We start from the raw sequence: 25,907 nt of genomic DNA, 5'->3' as shown, positions 1-25,907 counted from the left end.
AATAGCAGTGCCCCAATGTTCAGAGTTCAAAAACGAGCCACATCAGTCCACAGAAAATGTGGGTGACTGTTAGAAATGGGGGTCTCTAGTTGGCAATGGTTTGCATCCTTGTCCAAGTAGGGACCCTTCCTTCTAGTCAGGATAAGGGAGTTACACTCCTAAAATAACCCCTGGTCATCTCCTTGGTAGCTTGGCGCGAGCCGTCAGGCTTATCTCAGAGGCAGTGTGTAAAGCATTTGCACATAACCAACAGTAATACAATGAAAGCACTACAAAAGTACACCACACCAGTTTAGAAAAATATCCAATATTTTTATATATCCAAAACAAGACCAAAACATTAAGAACCCAACATACAGTACTTAAAAAGTATATACTTTGCAAGATATCCTTAAAATCGCAGAAATATCTCAAAAACACAGTTCTTCTAAGTCGGTAGCTCTGTGCGGGGCTACCGTGATGCTGAAAAACAACAGAGTCTACAGTTTTGCATCGGTACAGGCCAGCTAAAGCTTTAACATACTCGTGAACAGTACCTTTCTCGTTGCGGCGGGCAAGTTTTGTGCGAGTTGGTTGGGCAACCATTGTGGTTGCGTTGCACAATGGAAGCGGTGCAGGCTGCGGTGCCCCCATGATGTAATACAGGCAGCGGCTTGGTGACGCTTGTCCAGGTGGCATTGGTGAAAAACAAGGCTTACGGTGCCGGGTGAGGCGGTGCCCGTTATGTTGATGGCAGGTTGCGATGCAAGCGGCTGAGCCGGTTAGAGAGAGCTGGCATCGGTCGGCCCGACTGCTGTGTGGGATGAGGCGGTGTGTCATGAAACTTATGAGCGGTGTCCCCAGCCACGATGCAGTCACAGATCTCGAAGTCAGCAGGCAGCAACGGCGTTGGTGAGACTAGGACGGCGAAGTGAAGCGAGGCAGTGCCGAGTGTGGTGCACACAGGTCACGGTGCAAGCAGCGGCTCTGTGGCAGCGGTCATCGTCGTTAGTGAGATTAGGGTTGCGGTGTGAGATGCGGCGGTGCCTTTTGCATTGCCTTCAGGACATGGAGCCAGTGACAGAGTCAGTTGCTTTTCCCTTCTCTGTGGCAACTGAAACAGCGGTTCCAGAAGTGGTACCCAGAGGTTGGTGAAGTCTTTGCGGTCTCTGAGACTTCAGGGCAGAAGGCAAGCTCTAGTTCAAGCTCTTGGAGATACTCAGCACAAGTAAAGAAAGTTCAGTCCAATCCTTTCACTGCCCAAGGCAGAAGCAGCAACTGCAGGTCAACCCAACAATGCAACAACACAGCTAAGGGGCAGTACTCCTCTAGGTAGCTCTTCCAACTCTTCTTCTTGGCATGTTTCTTGATTCCATCGAGTTCTAAAGTTCTGGTGTGTGGGCCCCAATATTTATAGTCTACATTCCTTTTTTTCTCTCAGGCAGAGAGTGTCTGTGCTTAGTCCAAACCAGTTTGGTCCTCTCTGAACCAGCCTTCCCAGCAGGAGGTGGAGACAGCATTGTCTAAAGCAGACTAGGCCCATTCAGGTGCAAGGAACTATCACTACTCTAAATGCAGCCCAGGTCTAGTCAGCCCAGCCCCTACTCATCCAAAAAAGACAGGACACACCTCAACCCCCCCCCCCCCGTGGCTCTCTGAATAGAATGCACATCCCCAGCCCCTGTCACTCCAAAACCAGACTGTCAATCCACAATCTCAGCACAGGCATACAGAATGGCAAGCAAGAAAATACCTACTTTCTAAAAGTGGTATTTTCAAATACAGAAAATAAAAATCATCTTTACTGAAAGATGTATTTTTACATTCTGAGTCCAGGCATACTAAACTCCATTTCCCTATCTTGTCCCAACGGGAAATTATGCGTATCAGATGTTATAAGTAAAACTCCCATTCTATTCTATGGCGGCACAGATAGCCATAGTGAAAAACAAAATGCACTATAATTCACTACCAGGACATGCCACTGACACCAGTACATGTCCTACCTTTAACATACACAGCACCCTGCCCACAAGGGTACCTTGGGCATACCTTAGGGGTGACTTGTATGTAAGAAAAGGGAAGATTAGGGCCTGGCAAGTGGGTGCACTTGCCATGTCGACATGGCAGTTACAAACTGCTTGCAGACCCTGGAGTGGCAGGTCTGAGATACCTTTTCAAGGCTACTCATGTGGGTGGCTCAATCAGTGCTGCAGGACCACTAGTAGCATTTGATTTACAGGCCCTGGCACACTCAGTGCACTTTACTAGGGGCTTACCAGTAAATCAAATATGCCAATTATGGAAACACCACTTCATAATAACAATTTACAACAGGAGCACTTGCACTTCAATACTGAACAGAAGTGAGAAAGTGCGCTGAGACACTAAACCAGCAAAAACAGATCCAAAACCGGGAGGTCAGAAAGCAAAAAGGCAGGGGAAACACACCAAAAGATGCCAGGTCTAACAGTGACATGCAAAAAGAGCCACTTTTTCACACCTGCCATTTAGGAGAATGAAGTCTGGGGTGGATTCGCCTGGGCCAAAGCACTGTAATATTTTCAAAGTCCACATAGGACCTTCAAGCAAATAGAAAATGGCAAACATTTATTTAAATATTTTGTTGACATACAGCAAAATATGATTCATATATTCACTGAGCTTTGCATTGGGGATACTGGCCCAATGCAAAGCTCAGTGAATATATGAAAGGACCATATTCACATCATCAATAAACCTTAGCCTACCAGGTTGTGCCCCTATGATTCTGATCATGCCAGATTAACATGGTATGTAGGACAATGGAGATGGTATGAATTTAGTTTACAGGCACTAGATCTATGGCTATTATATTTTCCATATTCTCATAGTGGCTGTGATTTTTACTTTATAGTACTGCCAATATGGTACTGAATATGCATAATACGTGTAGTTATTCAAAGACAGGGTTACCCTGCAGTCCGTACAAAACCTGGGTTTGCTTATTAAAGAAGACACAGCATTCAGTATGGAAATATTGTAATGCGCTTTAGAATATTTTAGTAATGATTAGCAACTTACAGAGATATGCCCTGTAAGCAAATTATTGATCGACGCTTGGTGATCCTTACACCTAACTGAAGGGAATTTTCTCAAATATACACCGCGTTATCTTGTTGTTGCCAGCCTGGGACAACCTGCAATTGTATCTCATCAAGATACCAATTTAGTAGACAAGAGAGCATTTCCCCAAAGTTAGTAGCATTACACCAACTATGGATGATCTTACAGCTAGATCTTTTGGAAAATTGACAACTCTATTTCCTCTGGTTCGCTATCTATTCCCTCAGGACCTGGAAAGAAATTTCAGTCTGGCTGGCTACACCACTACTGTCTATTTGTAAATATTCTCTCTCCATGGGCTCTGTACCTACAGCGTGGAAAAAGACCATGGTGGTTCTTGTACTGAAAAAAGCAGCATCTGATCCATCAGTCTTCAGTAATTTGTAGCCTACACCTCGCCTGCCTTTCCCTGTGAAAATTATAGAGAAATATATTATTAAATTTATACCTGACTTCCTGGAACATCACACTCTGCTGTGTCACGCTAGTAGGGGATCCACCCTGCCCATGGCACTGGATCAGCTCTTGCTTCCATTCTGGACGACATCAGAATGTCAGCACACAATGGTCACTTAGTGATCCTTGTCCTGCTTGATCTGCCTGCTGCTTTGGATGCAGTCAGCCCCAACACCTTGATCTCCAGGCTGACTGAGGTCAGGATCAGAGACACAGCTTTGAATGATGTAAATCCTACCTGGAAGATAGCAGTTCAGGGAACCCACTTTCCATTCCAAGTTCAAAGCTGCTGGACACAGGTACCTCAGACATGTTCCTTAAGTCTGACCTTGTTCAATTTTTACTTATGGTCTCTGGGTCAACTGACCAGAGCACCTGGAGTAAAGCTCATGAATTATGCTGACGACGCTCAGTGAATCATATCAGTCAACCACTTTATTCCATCTGCGCTGGAAGACTTTCATAACTGCTTGCCTTATATTTCTGCATGGCCAAGTCTAAACGTCTTAAAGTTTAACAGACACAAGACTTACGTTTTGTGTTGGTCTTTTGGCAAACTTCCTTGTCCCCCTTTAGTAGAATTCTGGCCATTAACCGGCATTCCTGATCCATCGATCTCATCTTTGGTCCGTAATCTCAGATTTTTTATGGATGAGGATCTCTCTCTTGTTAATCAGGTAATCAGATTGCTTTCCTCATGTTCCTCCTTAGCGCTGGTAATCTGTAAAATCCTGCCTTTTCATCTAAGTTAGTCTCTCCTTCTTGTGGTGCAGTACGCAACAGTGGTTATTCACAAAGGGCAGCCAATGAATACCAAAATGCTGGAAAGCAGTGTGCAATATTTCCATACAGAGCATGATCACCTCTTTGTTAGACTTCTATAGTAGTGTTTATCCTGCAGGTATTTCCATTCTGTGTCTAAGCTTGCCAGAATCTCATTGTGGCAATGCCTTTTTGATCTAGGTGTTGTCCCTATGGCCCAGACCTGCTAGATTTGCTTTATTGCTATTGCCAGTGTCTTCAATGTATGCTCTGTTTGCATTTTTCTGTTGCCTGTGCTTTGCTGATACTGCTACAATTGCTATGAATGTTCTAGTGTCAAATTGTCTCTCTGTCTTTCTTTCACATTTCCTGATCTTATATCTCTGAATGCCCGAGATACACATTGAAACTGTCCCTTTGCCTTGCAGGTACTGGCCATATGGCTCTGATGGTTGCCAAATTCATGGATTCCAGGGATTCGTAACAGCTTTATCCAGCATCAGCTCCTGTGGTGCAATTGCCTGGGACAGATACAACCAGTACTGTACCAGTAAGTTTCAATAGCTACTTATTTATTTATTATTTGTTCATTAATTCATGAGTTTTTTACAGGGCGAACATCATAGCCATAGAGCTGCCCAGGGCTTTTGGTTCTACATTTGAACATAAACCTTTACATAGACCATCATAGATGGAATTCATGGTTAATGGTTTCTGCATTGAATCTGGGACCATGGAGTCTGGTACATTCCCATATTTACTAACACTAGTAAACCTGGGAATGTGTCAAAATGTTACGCCTTCCCAGTGAGGCGTACACTTAGGAATATTTTTATTTCTCTGTGTTACTTCCTCTTTTTAGCTGTGCTGCATTCTGCATCACACATAGAAAAAGGAATATGCCTCTAAGGATTGTTTTTGTGCACCAATGCATAAGGGCGCCTGTGTTGTCGCTAGGCAGCACACAGTGTGTCAGTGCTAGGAGACAGCAGGAATATGCCATATCTTTCTAAATATGGCGCATTTCTGCTGTCTCCCTTTCTTCCTTTCTTGCAACACAGCACAACAAGTTGCCTTGCTGCATTGCATAGTGTGAAATATAGGTAAATCTGCCCCGTAATCCTCATTGCGAACTAGGAGGGTGAAATGCAGCACTCAGTGCCCTGTACAGGCTTGTCAGCCACAATCACACCATGTTTGCAGATCTGCGTTAATCACTCCAGATATCAAGCACTTTACACCAAGCACCATCAAATGTGCACAAGAATGTGACATGTCCTTTCAGACACCTCAACTAATGATTGCCAATGATACTTAGGGATGCTTGGTGAAGAGTGAAATGCTACAGGTGTTTGAGGTAAGTGTGGACGTGGTTTGTACCCAATTGTGCATGTGAGTGACAGTCAGTGAGATATGAAAGTGAACCGTTCACTGATGCAGTTTCAGAGGATGGCTTGTATAAAACCTTCAGATAACCCTTGCTCTGTAATCTAACAGCACTTTTCAGGCTGGGAGACTTTAGCTCCTACTGGGAGCTACAAGTCCCATAATGTATCATGCGACTGGCCAAAAAGACAGGATGATTTAAGGTGTCACATGCGACAAAAATCCACAGGGTAGCTTTGGTTAGTGTGGGATACTGAAGCATAAAAACTGTCATTTAAAGCACCAATAGATGCCCCAGTATACAGTTGTAAAGATATCTTTGTCAGGTTTTGCACTACAGGTAAGTGGAGCTGTGGGTGGTAGACAGTGGCTGTGGGCCTGTGAAGCCAAAGAACTTCAAACACAAACCACTCATGCTGCTCATTCACTAGGGTACATGAGCGGCCCTTCCTCAATTTTACGTACAAAACCTAGTGCCTTGCTGCGAAGGTGCATGCGTAATAAGCAGGATTCTTTTTGTGCAGGAAGGGGTACATTTCTACGCAAAACAGTCTTTAAAGGCATTTTCCTTTTGCTGTGTGTGTTGTGGAATGCATCACACATAGAAAAAGAGAAACCAACACAGAGAAATGAAGATATTTTTCCTCGTTATGCCTGTGTCTGTGAGGAGCACCATTTTCGAGCAATCCCAGGTTTACTGACCTTAGTCAATCTGGGATTGCGTCAAAATCCATGGGCGGATGCATGGGAACGTCCATGCTCCACCCATTGATTGCCTTCCTGACTCAAAGTAAGACAAGGTTGCCTTAGTTTGCATTGACTAACCACATGAAGCCACGCAAAGTGGCTTTGCATGGCCTAGTGAATCCCAGCTAAAGACCTGCTTTGCCTTGCCTTGGCTTGCGTCATGCAAGGACAACGCACGTCCTTAGCAATTCTTGGCCTGTATATTCATGGTTGGACAGTAATGCTTAGGTGGCATCTCTTGATTTCACATTACATTACTGATCTGTTGTCCATGTGCAGTTGGGAAATCAATAGGTCAGAAAGTCTTTTGTATAGTAAAAACGTTTCTGGTTGGTGAAGTCTTCTACACACACAGAGAGGAGAGGAGTTGGCCTAACGGCTAGGGCAGTCGACCTCGGATCTGGGGAACTGGGTTTGAGTCTTGGCAATGACGCTGAACGTCCTCTGATTCTGGGCAAATCACTTAATCTCCCCGTGCCTAACAAAAATGAATGTGTCCTAATTTAACGCAACTGGTGCTATGAAAAACGCTCTGATACCCGATTCGGGTCAAGTTTGCGCTATATAAAACTCTAGAAAAAAATACAAAAAACACGCACGCACACACACACACACACACCTTCACATTATTCATGTGTCTTGTAGCCCTCACTCTCTTCAACAGGCAATTCATTTGCTCAGAAGTGTGCAGAAAATAAATACGCATTTTTTGTCGACAAAGTGTGACTGTAACTTTCTGGGCACCCCAGAAAATGTGCAAATATTTAAAAACGGTTACAGCAGGTTTAGAAGAAGGATTCAAGTGTTCTTGATATGGAAAGTTAGGGCCTCACTGCTACGTTGATATTTTATTTCTTTGTATTGTGAGAGCCCGAGTTAAATGTATGTCAGTGAACATCTGAGTTCCCAGAACAACAGTCATTGTATCCCTCCTGCTGGAGGCCTTTTGCGTGCATATTCTGAGCAAAGCACGGCAACTGATCTCCTCGCCCCAAATTCCAAAATGTAAGTAGAGCACTGTAGAATACTATGCATTCATTCAAGTACCTGCTCTCCTTATAAAGCTGCTTTCTGCACCCAGGTCATCTACCAGCCGGTGACAATTGCACCACTGCCTCTCCAGAGATAGCTGCAGTGCTTCACAGCTAGCCCTAAATAATCCTTGGGAATGGGGTCACTGTTATCTGGACTCTGCATCCCTAAACCTCCACCAGCCAGATAATAAAGGTAGTGTGAGGTTACCCAAGTGCTGCATTCAGATGCTGTTTATTTGGGGCAATGCTGCCCTTGAAATATTATTTTCTAAAGAGGTCTAGAAACAGGAAAATATACAAAACACTAATCCGATCACGGAACAAAGATTTATTTTTTTCTTTATTAATGTGGAATCAAAATATATCACCTAAGTCAATAAATCAACATGTAAATGCCACATGGTGAAAAGTAAAAATTCTCACTGCTGAATACAAGCTCATGTCTTAAGAAATGCAGGGGCATATTTGAAAGGAAAGTGGCAAAGCGTGTTGTTAATCCAAGAAGGCTAACTACACGCTCCGTCACTTTAGAAACGCAGGGCTGCACCATATTTACAAGACTATGGTACAGCCCTGTATTTCCCCTGCGCTGGCGCTAAATTTAGCTGCTTACACCAAAGCAGGCACCCTTGCACTATGGTGCAAGGGTGTCTGTTATGGTGCAAGGGTGCCTGAATTGAGGGGAGTGATTGTTTATGTGCATGAAGGTGTCACTTCATGTACATAAACAATCTGAAAAGGCGATTTGAAACTTCTATGTGCTCCACATAGAAGTTGCAAAACGTCATTTTCTTAATTATTGTTTATGTGCAGGAAGGGACACCTGCCTGCACATAAACAATCAAAGGCGTTTTGCTGCTTCATGTGTGCTGCATAACGCAACACACATGGAAACAGCAAAAACGAGGAGAAAATCTACATTTCTCCTTGTTGCGCCAGGGTAAGACCAGGTTTTCCCTGGTCTTAATTTTTGGCCTGCCCCATATTTACGCATTTTTTGTAAATATGGGGCAAAATCAATCGGTATTGCGGTGGAATGCCCACAGCAACACCCATTGCCCTCCCCTTTCACGCTAAGTATAGCGTGAAAGGGGGCCTTATTTACAAGGCAGTGTTAAGCCACGTTAAGTGACTTAACACTGGCTTGTAAATAAGGCAAAACCTGTATCGCCACCAAAACATCTTTAAAAATGACGTTGTGGTGATTGGGGCTTGTGAATATGCTCCACAGAGTCTTAACCATGTGTCCCGCCCTTCCGACTGAACTCTCCCAACTCGCAATTCGACATTACATGCAAGCACATTATTACAAGCAGGGCCGGACTGGGAACCAAAACCGGCCCTGGCAAAGTGCTCGGCCGGCCCCCCCAGGGCTTGGGGGTGCCGCCGAACTCTTTGCCAGGGCCGGTTTTCGTCCAATTTTGTTACAGGCCGATGTTGCAGGTATGCTGCAAAAACAGCCCTGTAACAAAAACGGCCCCCAGAGGCCCAAAACCGGCCCCCACCCGTGCGGTGCACCGGGGGATTGCCCTGTGCCCACTACGGCCAGTCCGGCCCTGATTACAAGGCATGTCATGTCAGTGCATTGGGCAGTATTCAGTTCAACACGTTGGTCGCCAGTGTCACTGCCAGGAAGAGCAACTTAAGTCTAACAGCTGTGGATCAGCTCCATCACGTGACCGGGTCTCCAGTTCCAAGCACTCATTCCTGCCACGGAGGACCAATTAAGTCTTCAAAGGTCCCAAGATATCTATGGGTCGCAGCTGACGGGGAGTCAGCATCTAAAAACTGTCTACTTGCTCCTGGCAGTAGGTGTTGTTCTACTGTTAGTATTCAGCGGTGGGTACCGTACCACAGCCCCATGGCGTCGCCACTCCTGCTTAGCAAGTTGGAGAGCAGTAAGCTTGCGCACCCCAGCTGGAGTATCCTTTACATAGCGCAACAGAGCCATCAGGGGTGTGTCTAGGTACCTAACATTTTATCAACAATGACTGAATAATGATTATTGCATCTCTCGCCTCACAAAATGGTCATTAAATTGTTGTATATGCGAATTTACACCAAACACACTAAGGCAGGAGCTTATAAAAGGAAAAGAGAGGAGGTATAAGGAGGGAGGGTACAACAAGCAGAAAACTGAAAAATCTGGCCAAAAACATGGCATTCAAATGAGGGGTGTGTGTGTCAGGAACAGGACAGTCAGCTGCGGGCTGAGAACGTACCTAAACTGAGATTACACTGAAGACTGAGGGAACACATCCAAGCTGCGATGTTGCTGATGCCCCATTTGTCATTCCTCATTCCACCCCTCACTACTCAGAATTTAGTGGTGATGAATGTAGGTGAGCAGCAGGTCATAGCAAGAGCACCAGAGGGGCAAAGTACAAAGTAACCCTTCTTCATTTATACCCTGGGACACAACCGTTGCAGCTCCTGGTACACCACAGCCCACTGCTGAAAAGCAAAGACCCTCAGCAGCCCAAACCCTAAGATTGGGCTAGTCTTCTACCATGCTGCTCTCTGTAGCATGGACTGCTTCACGTCATGAAGTTCAAACAGCTTCTACATCGAAGAAAACAAAACAATTGACTGGTGCAATGCTTGAGTTAATCTCAACGACTCGTAATTACTCATGGTCGCATCATAGTCCATCATCATTTTTTCTCACCATTCCACCTCAAACAGGACCCAGCCATATGCAAATCAGTCTTAGTCCTGGTCCAATAGGAGCAGTCCAGCCAGAACTGCCAGTCTTGGTCCCCTCTGAATAGGAACATAAGCAACCCCAGACCAGGTCCAGCATATTTGGGCCTTTTCAGTAGGGTGTCACTGGAGTCCTACAGCACAGTCAGCATGAGACCTGCATCAGAACATGTGTAATTAAACAACATATATTACAATCAGTCCCTAGGATGCACAAGCATTCTTTTTCAATGAAAATGTCTTTCGAGTCGATCTATGTTTTTTAAATGAATAGCCTGATAAAAGGCACACATTGACTGGACCTGAAGGATGCGCTGCTAACCAAAGCTTTTGCCGTATAGCATTACACTGCTTCGCTAGTTAGAGCTTTCTCTTTGAGCCCCCCCACCTCACCAAATCAGCAAAGCAGGGATGGAGCTCATGTCAGTGTGTTGAAGATGCTCCTCCAGTTCCAAATACCAAATCTGCTGTAGTCACTCTCAAGGCCGCTTGTTCCTACTTTACCGTCTGTGTGGGAGAGACAATTCAGGCAATTTTGATCTAGTGAAAACATTCTCCTACCTGGCTGAGTGATGTTGCAAAGCTATACTGCCTTCAATCAGATAAGAAGCCACCATCTTTGCCTCCCTATTGGTAGAGGACACCTAATATGCTGAGCCATGCAGCTAAGCTCTGCACCGTTATCATTAAAACATATTTTACTTTCGGTCCTTACAATGACCAGCCTTTACAACGTTGTGTGTACCCAGCATGCCTCATTATCATGCAATACTTAAGCACGCAAGTCGTTGCAACGACTTGCTGTAGAGGGCATGTTGTTGGACTGCTATTGGATTTTAAGTCCAACACCTTCCCTACTGTTGCGTAGACTGGAGTTGGAATAGTAATTTATATTATTCCAAAGTCCAGCGCTCCCTAAAGAAAGTTGTTATAATGACTTGCATGCTAAAGTAACATGCGGTAATGTCACATGCGGCGTACTGACTGCATTGTAAATGTCTGCGGGGTTCCGTTATATAACCCCCTTATCATGAATCAACTGTTCTAATTTCTGTCCTTTTCTATTACATACAATAAAATAATAGCATTGTTTGTTCTGTGTATTTTACATAGCATTGCTCACAGAAAAGCAAATGCTTATGTTGAAAAAATCATTTCAAAATATTTTAGTGCATTTACATACACATTTAAATCATACTTCAAGTAAGCATTTTGATATCATGCAGAACCTGTCGCTTTTAGTGAAGGAAGCATTCTTTCCAAGATGGATTCTGCTTTCACCAAAAAGTTTTTGCCAGATACTGAAAATAATGCACAACATTCATTGTAATGGAAGCAACACCTAGGAAGCAGACTGATACATGTGACAGAAAATAGCATGACATGAAAGACAAATATTTACCTGGACTCACCCAAGACGATTGACGCTTTTTCAAGGCACATGCTGAAGGGGGCTGACCTAAGCCTGCCATTGCCGAAGGGGGTTAACTCAATGCCTACTCTCTCCTTATTGCACATGAAAGGTATTTTGGCTTCACAAGACTTAAAAAGTAGAAGAACATCAGTATGAACAGAGAACCATTGCTATTTCTCGTACTCTTCCCTCATAGCAAAGATATATTATCCTTATGTGTCTGTAATCCTCCAGCTAACTGAATACAAAATAAACATGTGAAATATATTTCCATTACCTTCTTACCAAACCATCAATAAGCCCTTAATGCATGTTGATCACTTAAAAGATGTGATACATGTCCTTACACCTGGAATTAGACTGATGGCAGGTGACACACCCACTTAACAACATTTGCACATCTGAGTGATGTGCTTCCACTCACCCCATCCATAAAGGTAAGTACTGAATGGATACCCCCACAATTTAGAAAGTGGTCTTGTGCACTGTGAGCGAGCCATCTTTGCAACAATGTGCTGTGAATTTGACTCCTTAATGCCTTGTAGGAGCTGGGTGCTTAGCTGCTTCCTGTATATGTTGTAACTGTGCAACCTATGGGTTAGCTGGGCTCCATCTTGGTGACCCTGTAGATGAGAACATGAGGTAAACACTTTATTCTTGACAATACATTAATTTCTACCCCTATAAACTGTTAAAACTCAGCATATTGCACTCCCACATATTGCATTCTACACTATGCAGTGGCAAGGGACACGTGTCACAGAAATCAGAAGAGAGCCAAGTGTGGCCTTTGCTTTCAAAGACAAGCCTACTCTCTATAAATAAAGAATGAACCTGGAGTTAGGTAATTTCATTGTACTCATTGTACATGTCTCTTTATTGTAATAAACAGCAATTTACACAGTGTTGAGTTGTAACAAAACTGCCCTTTCTGCATAGTCACTGCAGATTTTTTCTGATTTTCTGGACCCTATTTTTTGTTGGACTCTATGCACTTTACCTCTGCTAAACAGGAGTAAAATCCCAGTGCTTCCCCTTTAAAAATGCTTAGATTAGCTTATCCCTGATTGACAAATTTATCTTGCCTATAGGTCCCTAGCAGTGGCGTAAAAAATGTGCCTATGGCCTGAAGTTGACTGCCACCTGTGGATTGCAGCATCTATTGTGGCAAGCACATGGTTGGAATGTGAAACATGGCTTCGGGCCTAACAGGTGTAGCCTTACTGCATCAGCCTCAAAGCGTGCTGTCAAACCTCTCAAAATAACACTTTTCACTGGTGGGAACCCTGCTTTTAAATATTTATAAATTACACCTTGTGGCAGATAAGGTGTCTGATATTTAAAAGTGAAACATGTGCGAAATTAAAGTTGACATGTCCCTCCAGTCAGCAGCCCCCAAAAACTAAATTTACTGACAGGGTTGTTTGTGGATCCTAGAGAATGTCAAAGTACAGATTATAAACGTAAACCTGTAACGTTTGACAGAAATGGCTAAATAAGTCATTCAAAGGCCATTTTCATAATTATTAAAAATCCAATTCATTGGAAAAGTTACATTTTTGATAAATATTCATGAAAAGTAACTCTTAGAAAGCTACATTTTCCCTGCCGGAAAGCTCCTAGAGGCTAATTTACATTGACCTGCTAATAGCTGCCCAGTCAGTGTTTGACCATAATTGGAGTGAAAAGTGCTCCCAGATCAGCACAATGGTTTGGGTCTGGTGATAATATAGACTTGTAGTGGACTCGTAGTGTATCCTTGGAACATCATTAACTTGAAAGCATCAGAGGTGAAGCTTGCCCAGTCATAGTTTCGTTTGGTGGAGACCCAAGTAAGGAAAAGCCTTTGTTACCCAGGCCCAGAATAGACAAGCTGGCTCCAACCCCAGGAGGAGGGAGGCTACCACCAGTACCAGTTTGGAATAGGCACAGGGAAGTGGACTGCTCAATTCTTAGCCACATCCCTGAATAAACACAAGGGCTCTGCATAAGGTAGAATGGTTGCCAATTTTGGCTTTTAGGATTATTGTGCGCTGTGGGATTGTTAGTGGTAGGCCAGACAGGATCTGCTTAAGAAATGGATAGGGTTATCCCTGAGAACGTTTGACCCATTGGCTAAGAAGGGGCCAGGAGTCATCCCCGCCCACGGGCTATTGCAAACCATATATGTGGCACCGGAAGAAACTCTCCTCAGAACACTTACTGGACCTACGGAAGCTTTTTCCTTAAGTGACCAGTTGTCAGTACCAACTGAGCGTACATGGACCTTGCTGGTGACCTCTGCTAGAGTAAGACCTGGACTCCAAGTGCAGTCTCTAATGAGCTGGGAGCATTGGATGTGACCCAGAGGAGCTGCTCCAGAAATCCTGGGCAGTTGAAACCCTGAAAATATTTTGACTTGTTAAAACTAGAGACCGTGTCTGCGTTTTGATGCAACTAGATCAGATACATGTTCAGGTTTGTCTTGCTGGAGTATTTCTACTCAATGAAAAAGGACTAAGTCAGAAAGTGAATGTTTTGACCCAGATGAACCCTCTGGGTGTATCTGACCTGTGCTCTATCATGGTCGACCTTAAATCCAAGCCTACCGCTTCCATATACTATTATTGGTGCATAGTACTTTTTGGCGTTTTTTGTTACCCATGATTTTAAAATTGCACATCTATGGTTCCCCTTATTGAATTTGCTGTTTTGGTCTCTTTTTTTAAATTAAAATTGTCTGTATTTTTGTAATTTAGTTAGTAATTCCTAATGTATGGAATGTTGGCTTTAATACTGTTTTGATCCTGCATACATAATGTATACATCACCCTAAGTTATGCCTGTCGTTTCTGTGCCCTAACTGCCAAGTAGTTGAGCTCAGGTCAGGTTTTGGTGTTCACCCTGACAAGTTAGTGTTATTATTCCTTGAAGTGGGGAACCGTCCACCCCAAATAATGATACACTTTCTTACATGTTATTATTCAACATGTAGTATAATTGCAATAAAAGAACAGATGGTAGGAAAGGGTGAAGGAAATGTGGAAACAATGGAGCGAAGTGAGAAGGGACCAGGTGAATAAGACCTGGAGTGAGAGAGGAAGGAGGGAAGATGTGGAAGAAAGGAATGAAGAGAGAGGAGAGGAGTTTAAATAAAGGAATTAAGGTAGAGGGGAGGATGGTGGAATGAGGATAGTGAGGAGGTTAGAAAGGGAGGGAGGACTGAAAGAGGAAGGGGAGGATCGATAGAAGGAAGAGGCATGTAAGGAAAAGAGAGAGGGGATTAGAAAGGGAGTGAGTGAGGGAGGAGAAGACAAGAAGGAGGTAGGGTGGGAGTAAGGGGGGAGGAGAAGAAAGAAAGAAAGATAGAAAGAAAGAGAAAGAAAGAGAAAGAAAGAAAGAAAGAAAAAAGAAAGAAAGAAAGAAAGAAAGAAAGAAAGAAAGAAAGAAAGAAAGAAAGAAAGAAAGAAAGAAAGAAAGAAAGAAAGAAAGAAAGAAAAAAGAAAGAATGAAGGAAGGCTATTGGATGGGAAGTTGAACCATTTTGCACTCTTAACGCTATATTTACATTGTTTGACCTGGCATCCTTAGCATGGTTTTCCCTGGCTTTATGCCTCTGCCTCCTGCATTTTTGATTGTTTGCTGGACTTCGTTTTTTGCTGCTCTAGGCACTCTAGGCACATTACCAGTGCTTAAGTGCAAGTGTCCCCCATGTAAATTGTGATTCCGATTGGTTATCCGTGATTGGCATATATGATTTAATGGTAAGTCCCTAGTAAAGTGCACTGTGTGTGCCCAGGGCCTGTAAATCAAATGCTACTAGTGACTTCCGAGGAGACGGCCTTTAATCGCCACATATTAACAGATGCTCAGGCGTTGGAAGGAGTTAGGCGGATAAGATGGTTGGAATACGTAAGAAAATTTTTGACCAATTTAGGCCGTCCCGAATACTACAAAGAACCACACACATTATGTACTGTATCCAGGAGAGACTTTAAAGCAATTTGTATACAATACTTGTGTGAAATTAGAAATACTATAGAAACAAAGAAGTCTACGGTCCAAATATATTCTATGACCTATACTAACATTGCTATAAAAATGTATATCACCCTGATAACAAACGATTATGAGAGATTTTTGTTGACCCAGTTGAGATTTAATATTCTACACAGAAGTTTGAGCTTTCCAACTCCTAAATACTGGTCAAGAATTTTATGCAAATGTCCCTGTGACGACGTCTCGACCCAATCAACATTGCATGTAATGTTCTTTTGCAAATTGTATTCTAACCCTAAAAAAATGTGGATCATTCCAGTTTTTAAAAAGATCAGGTCTGAGACAATGTCAATTAGCGTTCCGCTTCTTGCAGTCACTAGAAAATTATTTTATTATCGCCTCTGCAACTGCATTTCTAAAACATGTTTTTAAAAATATCTCAATACTGTTTTGTAATGTTCTTATATGGTTTTTAAAGTTTTTAGGAACTGGTATTTTAAACTGTATTGACTTAAGTAAATTAACTTTTATTGTCAACTTTATCAGTTACCGAATAAAGTAATTTTGAATTTGAATTTGAGCATGCAGCACTGGTTTTGCTACCAACAGGAGTAGCCCTGTAAACTTGTCCCAGGCCTACCATATCAGTGTCTGTGAGTGCAGTTTTAAACTGCAATGTCGACCTGGCAAGTGCACTCTCCTATATCAACATAGAAGGAGCCTAGAGGGAAAACAAGTCAGGCCGCCCCCCACTCAACATATTATCAACAACCAAGGCCTGACTCAATGGACAGATAACCACGAATTTCAGACACACGGAGGGTCTTTCCTACCAACTCCCCCTATGATGCGGACTAATCTCGCTAAATGAAGTGTCTATATGTCCAGTTTATATCGTAGTGTCACTATAGTGCAGTACCAAAACCCAAAAATCCCACCAAAATGTGAAAAATTAGAAGAAATTGTGGGAAAAAGTAGAAAAAATGTATGAGAAAAAATTTGAGAAAGGAGAGAAGGCACCTCACGGTAGCAACACCAAGGGGAGACTGGCTAGTTGGTACTCGCTAGCTCACCCACTTATCATCATCTGTTGCTTTCTCACCAGAAAACAGAAATGTGTTCCAAAGTAATTTTTCTCAAAAGTGAAGAAAAGAAACAGTGAAAAGAAATAGAATATGCACTGTAGGTGTGAATATCACAAACGTGCCGAGCTGGTCCCCAAAGGAAGAGAAGCAGAGTTCCAGTTCCCAACTATAAAAAGGAGATCCTACTCACTGGCGGGTTATAGCTTTATTCAGTGCTGTGAGCGACCTCAATTAAAAAATGGTTCAACTTAGACCATTATTATATCCAAAGCGCCAACGTGTTTCGTTGCTACCACTTTGCGCAACTTCATCAGGGCTACAGGGATGACCAGTCTTTACTTCACTCAAAATTACCACTTGGTCTGCAGATAGATGACAATAAAAAGACAAAAAACGTGCCAAGAGTAAATAACCCCTAATCTCAACCACAATCAATACTCATACTGCTGGTAAAAAAGAGCAGAAAATAATTACCGGATAGTTGCTATTGTCTCTCGTACCTGCAACCACCTCGATATGTAATACGTGCCAGATGGTCGCGTATTCATAGGGTGACCACACGAAGTTATGGCACCTGTAAGCAAGCACAAGCATTAACGTGCTCACCACTACACTTCTCCACACATACATACTTTTTGTATGCGGGATGTCTACAGAGCCACAGGGTTTACAATACTCTTCCCGCAAACCTTCAAAACTTAGCGGTGATCAAACCAGGGCCTCCATCTAATCTGCTCTTATGGTAAAATACCAAACTTATGGCCACACAGTGATGTCAAAGTATGTTCCTTATCATGACAATTGTACATCAGTTGCTATCCCAAAAACGTGTGAAGCTTCCGTTATGAACGCTGTCCATTTAAAACTCTCACTCGTCATCCATACACTCTTACCGCTACCGATCAATGTCGGCATTCAAAAGGCTCCATCCACGCGAACCGGAGCATCGCGGGCGTACACAATTTAACCAGGGCGCCCCGCTAGACGTCATTATGCAATGTACGGCGTCACATGACACCGGTACGCAAGTGTATGAGACCACCATGATGGAATGGGGAAAAAAACGCTGTATGAAATATGAAACATCACATTCCTATGATAAACACCCCACCATCATTCTGTTACTTGTATATTCCTGTGGTAACCCCCTGATAGCGCGCCACTGTTAGTTTAACCCATATGGTCATATTCATATTTCTCAATGGTGAATGCCAGCGAGCACAAACACATGAGCAAAAATGAAATTGATGCATGAATCCCCATGAATTCCAAGGTCCTTAGTGAATACCAAACCTTACTGTGCATTTACACTACTGTCAACAGAAAGGGCCTAAGTGGAACAATTTTTTTTTTCATTGATATAATATTAAGCCACGGGCATATAACCAAGAGTAGACATTAATGTCCACAGATATAGGCTCACCACCTTACATTACAACAGAGGGTTTAACTCCAGGGATAAACCACACAACATGGCGATTAACTAGCTTCAGTGTCGACTGATTTTATTCCACTCTATGGATTCATTCAGCCCATGACATTCTAATTGTTCAGAGAAAATCCACTTAGCTTCTTTCCTTGCTAAGATAATGTCAGCGTTGTGTGTTTCTACAACCACCCTTTCAAGTACTGTCCACTTCAGAGCCTTGAAGTCATGTCTTATGTCTTGAAAATGCTGTACTAGACGTGTTGTTAATCTGCCTGCTTTAAGGGTGCTGAGATGTTCCTGAATACGCACTTTCACCTTACGTGTGGTTAGTCCAATATAATGTAGCCCACAGGTGCAGGTGAGCCTATAAATGACATTTGAGGTGTTGCAATTGATAAACGTATTCAAATGCCAGACTCTACCATTCACCAGGGGGACACCTTTCGTGGCTTGGGTGAGATCACAAACTGAACAACTCCCACATGGGTAGTGACCAGAAGGTAAGTTAGAAGTTTTTGGCACCAAGGACAATCTCGTATGAACCAGTTTGTCCTTTAAATTAGGCGCTCTGCGAAATGCAAACCGCGGGGGCAGCATCTCTTTGGTACCTATATCCAAAATCGACCAATGTTTTCTTATTATCTAGCGCACTTTTGTGGACAGGGGGTCGAAAGTGATGACCACAGGTAAGCACTCATCTTTTTGTTTGACATTTCTCTCAAGGAGAGCATCACGTGGGGTATTCAGTGCACGTTTGCGTGCCCTTTTATTAACCTTGGAGGGGTAACCTCTCGCTCCAAGCTTAATGGATAACTCTTCCGACTGTTCCATGAACTTCTCTGTGGAGGAGCAGTTACGGCGGTATCTCAAAAATTGCCCCACCGGGAGATTATCCCGGAGCGTTCTAGGATGGAACGAGTGATAGTGCAACAAAGAATTCCTATCCGTAGGTTTCTGATGAACAAAAGTAAACAACCTATCCTACCTTGCTGTTATATCCACGTCAAGATAAACAGCAGAGAGTTGGCTGAAAGACCAAGTAAACCTCAGGCAAGCATCGGCCTGATTTAGCCAGGTTAGGAATGTCACTAACGAATCCTCCGAGCCCGTCCAAATACAAAGGACATCGTCAATATACCGCCTCCAAAGAGAAATATTCTCTTTGAAGGGGTTGGATGCATGATGGATCACATTGCTTTCGAACTGGCCAACATAAATGCAGGCCAGACTCGGCGCAAATGTAGCCCCCATTGACCTGCCCGACACTTGGAGGTACAGCTGATTCCTGTACTCCAAAAAATTCCTGGTGAGGGCCATTTTAATGCACTGCAGAATAAAAGATTGAGGAGTGTCATAAAACCACTCCAGCTCCCCAAGAGCCCGCGCTGCTGCCACCAGCGTGGCATCTTGGGGTATGCTGGTGTATAGGGATTCAATGTTGATGGTAACTAAAAATTGTTCCCTGGGGTCAAACACCACTGTACTAAGGATGTTAAGTATATCAGTGGTATCCTGCACATAGGAGGGCTGTGTGATGACTGCTTCCCTTAAAAAGAAGTCCGCACACTGGGACAGGGGCTCCAATATCGATTGGATACCCGACACAATGGGATGCCTGGGTGGTGGGCGCTGAGGTTTGTGGATCTTCGGCAAGATATAAAAAGCCGATACACGCGGTTTCAAGTTGATTAAGAAATCCGCCTCCTTGTACGTGATCCACTTTATCTCCTTAGCACCCACCACTAGAGTCTTAATGGTCTCTTGTAACTCAGGTGTGAGATCCCGTATCAAAGATTGATAGTTAGCTCGTACCCCTAACAGTCTCAAGACTTCTGTTTCAAAATCATGGGTGTTAAGGACAACTACTGCCCTATCCTATCCTTGTCAGCTTGTTTTATCGTTATTGATTTATTGTCTTGGAGGGTCTTCACAGCAAGCCAATCACTTCTGCTCATATTATGAGTGTGAAACTGATTCTGTTTTTGCTCCAGGTCCTCGATGTCATGGAGGACCCACTGTTGAAAAACAGCCACTTCCGGACCTACTGACGTCCCAGGAAGGCAAAACCCTGAGGGACGATGGAGATTAGTATTAAAGACAGACGGTGATTCTCTCTCTTTATCCATGAAAAATTTGTAGATCTTAATCCTTCTCATCATTTGGAAGATTTCCGTGTGGCACTTAAAGGTGTCATGCTGTGGAGAGGGAACAAATCCCAAACCCTTATTCAATACTGTCCGTTCTTCTGGGGACAGTTGATAGTCAGACAGATTAACAACAATCTCATTTGTAGTGGATGAGGGAGTACCTCCTTCTCGAGATGTATTATTTGGGGCCTCCATTACATCGGGGTTCTGCCTCTGCTGCGGTTAATGCGGGGAAAGTATGTCTGCCATTTTGGTGGAAAATTGTCCCTTCCTCTGCCCCTGCCCCTCTGAGCCACACCACCTCCTACCCTGTTGCCTCTCTGGGTCTGGTCTAAAAAAGACCTCAACAGGGCACCTAGATCTTCGTTGGTTCTGTTAAGTGGTGTAAACCTCACTCTATTCTGGTTTGTTGTAGAGGTTTGTTCAGCAGCTTCCTCCTCCTCACTACTAGTGTTGTCAAATGTCCAGTTAGCTGTCTACGTCCACCCCTCTGAAAATTTTGATAACCGGTCTGTTCAGTTCTCAATAGGTAATATTTTTCTTCAACGTAAGGGAATGCCCACTCGTGTGAGAAGCGTTCCAAATTACGTTTGAGGCCCTTAATCTTTTGATTAACCATGTATGTCTTGTAATCCGAGAGGTCACTCTGGATGTGTTCCAGTTGTTCTTTCGCATCCGTAATAGTAGTGTCCCTCTTAATGGTTTCCTCAAGTTCAAGAATTTCTTTCAATAGTTCCTCATCTCTTGGCGGTGTTTATGAATAAAATCAAACAATCCCGAGTGCACTTATTAGCTATATAGCTCCAGTCCACTTGGAATTGTTTTTCCTCCAGAAAAATCTTGGGCTCTATTCTGACCAACAGGCTGGGAGGTGCTGCTCCAGCTCGAAGGTATTCAGTCATTAAAGCGCCATGAAGAACTACACAAATTTGGTGCTTCTTTGTGTTGGATAACTTTTCCCACTCTTTCCTCGCTGTTGTGGTGCTAGTTAGCGAGGCATCAGGCAAAAAAGAGGGGCCTGAAAGTATGAGTGCAATCTGCTTATCAGAGAAGGCAAGGCAACTCCTGTCCATGCCCCTGATTCGATGTTAATTCAATGTTTTTATTATCAAAAAATGGGGGAAGAAAAATCACGTATTTACAGATGGCACATAGATTTGTAACGAAAAACTTTAAAACAACGCTCTCACGGCAGAGCCGCCATTCAAAACGTGCACTCTCCTGCCAGACACTAACCTTCCATTTTTCTAGTGTAAGGAACCCCTAAGGTAGGCCCAATGTACCCCCATGGGTTGGGTACAGTGTATGTGAAAGGAAGGACATGTATTGGTGTGTTTACATGTCCTGATAGCGAAATACTGCCAATTTTGTTTTTCACTATTGCAAGGACTGTCTCTCCCATAGTGTAACTTTCAATTAGGAAAAGCTAGTTATTTGGAGTTTGGGCTCTCTGAGCTCAGAATTTAAAAACACATATGTTAGTGAAGGAGGTTTTTAAATTGTTTGTTTTAAAATGCCAGTTTTAAAAAGTGGGCATTTGCTTGCTACACCATCCTGTGCCTCTGCCTGCCTGTGGAATCAACCTTTGGTTTAGACTGACAGGGGCCTGTTTGTGCATTCACTGTAGACAGTTACACAAAGGGAGTTGAGATGTGCCCTCATATCCTAATTGCTCATCACCAGGCTGATAGGCCTTCCTGAGCTAGAGTGGTGGGAGGAGTTGTCACATACACATGAATAGGGCTGTGCCTGGCCTCTCACAATGCTGTCTCCTCCCCCTGGAGTGTGTCTGGAGAGAAGACCAGGCAGAACAAGAGCGTGTGCACTACAAAGACAATCCTTTGAAGAATGTCTACTTCAAAGGCCAAAAGGGGTATTAGTATTGATCCTAAATCCCCAGACTTGAAGAACACTTCTGGATCAAGAGGAACCCCTGCCAAGGAGAATAGCTGAAGAGCTGAAGAGCTGTGAGGAGGAGTCCAGCCCCTTTACTGTGTGTTGCTTTGCTGGATTGGCCTGCAGTTGCTGCTTCTGCTTAGGAGAGGAAAAGGGCTGGACTATGCTTTTTATCCTGCTTGTGAAGTTTCTCCAAGGGCTTGTGTGTGCTTGCCTCCTGTTGGAAGTCTAAGGGCCATCAAAAACGTAATCTACAGCATCCCTGAACTCCACTGCTTGGACAGTGTGTAAGTCATTGCCAACTAGAGACCCCCCTTTCCAACAAACATATATAATCGCCAAATAAAAGCACTCAGATAAGTAGCTAATGTAGGTCACTGACCTAAATTCCTGACACTAATATACTTCTTTATTATTAAAATATTTGATAGGATCGCATACTCGCTACGCTGTCACCTTCTCGAAGATCATCTTACTGTGAGCACTCAACAATTTAATGTAGGATGAACAGCAATGTGTTTGCCCATCACCAAAAAGAGGTTGAGAAATTCAGAGTCTTGGGGACATATTTATCTCCCTTGTGCCAAGCAAAGGGGCGCAAGGGCGACACAACTACTAAGTTAGATTTATCAAGCTACTCAAGGGCACCTTGCATGGCCCTGCGTGGCTTGATAAATCTAGAGTAACACAACGCAGCACAAATCGGTGCATTGCATTACTCTGCCCCAGGGAGGCGTTCCATGGGTGGAGTTTATTGTTCCCACACATCCACCCATGAATTTTAGGGGATCCACAGATTTACCATTACTGGTAGACCTTGGAATGCGTCAAAATACTACGCCTCCCAGGCAAGGCCTAACAAGGAGAAATGTCTTTATTTCTTATAGTTACTTCCTCTTTTTAGAAAGAGAAAAATGCCTCAGAGGATTGTTTTTGTGCAGGAATTTGTCCCTTCCTGCTCAAAACCAATCCTGCTTAGAACGCAAGCTCACATGAACCACAGTGCAATGATGCCTTTGCGCTAGGCAGGAATATATGAGGTTACAACACATACTAATACCATGCATGCCATTACAATGCGGATATCACTACACCAATCTCTTTACAATGACTTACCATTACAATGCAAATTTTTACCGCACACATGCTTTAACCACGCATGCTATTACAATGCAAAGGCATGCGTGGTAAAGACATACACTTGGTAAAAGTGTTGAAGGTAGGTAAAATGACTATATATATATAACTATATATACACACACCCACACATAAATATATACACATAAAAATATATGCACATGAATATATATATAGACCCATATATATATATATAACATTGTGTGTGTGTGTTTGAGGGTGTACATATATGTTTTTATACACACACACATTTATATAGATAAATATATATACATACATACATGTATATATATATATATATATTTTTTTTTATAAGGTATTCTATATAGCACTTTATCATGACACTATTTGCACTGAGTTACTAGACATTTAGCACTTTAATCGCAACATTTGCACATAGACTGTGGGCATCAATCAGGTTACAAGGACTAGGTAAATATTAGTTGCATGTAATTGACTGAGCTTTTTTTAACAGATTATTTGGAACAACCATATACTCATTTTTTAAGATATATTTTTAACCCCCATTCCCTCTTAAACCCTAAAATTACCCTTCTCACCCAAAAACCCAAACCCACTCTAAATCCTACAATTGCCCTACACACCCAAAATCCCAAACTCACCCTAAAATGATCCTTCCCACCCAAAAACCCAAACCAACCTTAAACCTATATATACTTACCTTATACTTACATGTAAACCACATATGCCTTTAACATTCATGCCGTTACAACGAAATTCGTTGTAAAGGCATTCATGGTAAAGGCATAAGCGTTGTAATGGCATGTGTTGTAATGATATTGCCATTTGATGGCATTACATTGTCTTGGCATGCGTCGTAATAGCATGTCTTAAAAAGTTTCGTTGTAATGGCGGATTCCCGCTAGGCAGCAGATTGTGCGCCAGTATATGGAAAATATGGTAACGCGCCATATTATGTTAAATATGGCACATTGCTGCCCTTTCGCTATAACACTGTGCAGGGCAGCTAGGTGACGTACTGCGCTGCGTGAGTTTTTCTTAACTATGCCCCTTGGTATGAAGGTTCACAAGCGCACCAAGGTGACACATCCATTAATGCTTTCAACTCAGCATTCCATCCTTCTGGTTTGGCTAAATAACAAAGGCTCCAGACTTCTACTACCGTAATTTTGATTCGTAGCACGTGGTGGGAGAACTTGTATTTTGCCAAAATCCACAATTAATGTTTCATTTCATTTCAAGGAAAATCTCTTTATCTTGGAACAATTCAACTCAGTTGCTTTCCCATGGTCCCTAAATGTACTCGATACAGTCCTTATTTATGTCCCGGTTAATTGGAAATTAATTGCGCGGACTTCTTTATGTTCCCGTCCTCCAGGCCTTTGAAGCTGGCTGTGGGAAGCAGACATAGTCATTTTAGGCCACGCATGCATTTCTCGTAGCGTTGCTGTCTGCTCTCAAAACTCATTTAACGATACAAGAAGAATCGTGCCATTCCCATGGCATCCTTTCATGCACCCCTCACACACGCGTGATCTCAGAGCTCGTGGCGGTGAAACAAATGTTTCCATTGAATGCACTCCCTGAGATATGACACGTACGTCACAAACCAGCAGACGTGAGAGAAGCAACGAGAATGTTAACATAAGAACAGAATCATCTGTACTGCGAATGGAATGTTCACACATTCTACTGCATAACTGAGTTAGACTCAGACTGTTTTACAGTGATCCTATGTATGTAATTCAAAGGAAAAACAGGAATATATTATGATTTGCCCAGGATCACACACATGGGTTAAGCAGCTGCTAACATTGGAACTCAAGTTCCAGGTTCAAAAGGTCACAATTTAGACAATAGGCCATCAGTGTAAACAGAGCTGTCAACTTAAAACATTTTTCACTGTCTTAGTGGGGGAGAGGGGTGTCTTGGATCATGCCGGTCTTTGTGCGAGAACTGTCTAAGAGATTCTTCTTCCCCACACCTACCAACTTCACCTCACTCTAAAAACCCAAAAGGTTGATTAGGCTACAGCGGATGTGTTACCAACCCGTAATGGGCAACGACTGTGCAGGGCCCCCAAAGACGAGCTGGACCCCGCTCAGTGCTATGGGTTTCCGCTCGCCTTTCCTTCACTATGTGATATCAGCTCTTCACCAAGTGACCGTATGAAGGGAGCTGATAGCGTGTGAAACATGGTGGCACCATGTGATTTGGCAGGTCTGTGTCAAGTTTCCACCCAGGAATCCCTAATTAGGTGATCCCCTAACCCTTTGGTTTTGGCACAGGATTAAAAAGCCACTGAGAGTTTCTATTCCAGTTTAGGTTGGAAGGATGTGTCACTATTTCACACGAATATAAGGCAACTCGTCTGTATCCATTTTCTCCTACAGTTTGGGAGATGATGGCAACTGAAGCACGAGAGCTGATTTGACGTGTAGCGTCCTGTCCCAAATTATTCATATCAATGAAGGCAACTCCCATCACAACCGACAGTCTCAGTCACGGTCACTCATTGACGGTCTCAGCAGAGAAACCACAAGTCAAAGAGGCAAAGAAAATAATTCCTCCTCACATCATCTGAAGGTAGTCCGTAGTGGTCAGGATAATGTAGTTGAACAGAAGAGCTGAGTGGAGGGAATCGTGTCCTAATACTGCCCTCCTCTG

At 43.2% G+C, this 25,907-nt stretch overlaps 1 protein-coding gene across 1 annotated transcript in view; it reads left to right on the top strand.

Moving 5' to 3' along the window:
* Nucleotides 1-25,907, top strand: part of RGR (retinal G protein coupled receptor) — a 146,109-nt gene that overhangs the window by 65,342 nt on the left and 54,860 nt on the right. The window contains exon 3 of the mRNA XM_085615103.1: nt 4,731-4,852. Within this exon, the coding sequence (XP_085471229.1) occupies nt 4,731-4,852 (122 nt within the window). The remainder of the gene's footprint in view (nt 1-4,730; nt 4,853-25,907) is intronic.

The sequence above is a fragment of the Triturus cristatus genome, chromosome 1_2, assembly GCF_964204655.1.
Source record: "Triturus cristatus chromosome 1_2, aTriCri1.1, whole genome shotgun sequence".
Lineage (NCBI taxonomy): Eukaryota > Metazoa > Chordata > Amphibia > Caudata > Salamandridae > Triturus > Triturus cristatus.
The sequence above is the reverse complement of the archived record's forward strand: the minus strand, read 5'-3'. Positions and strand labels throughout refer to the sequence as shown.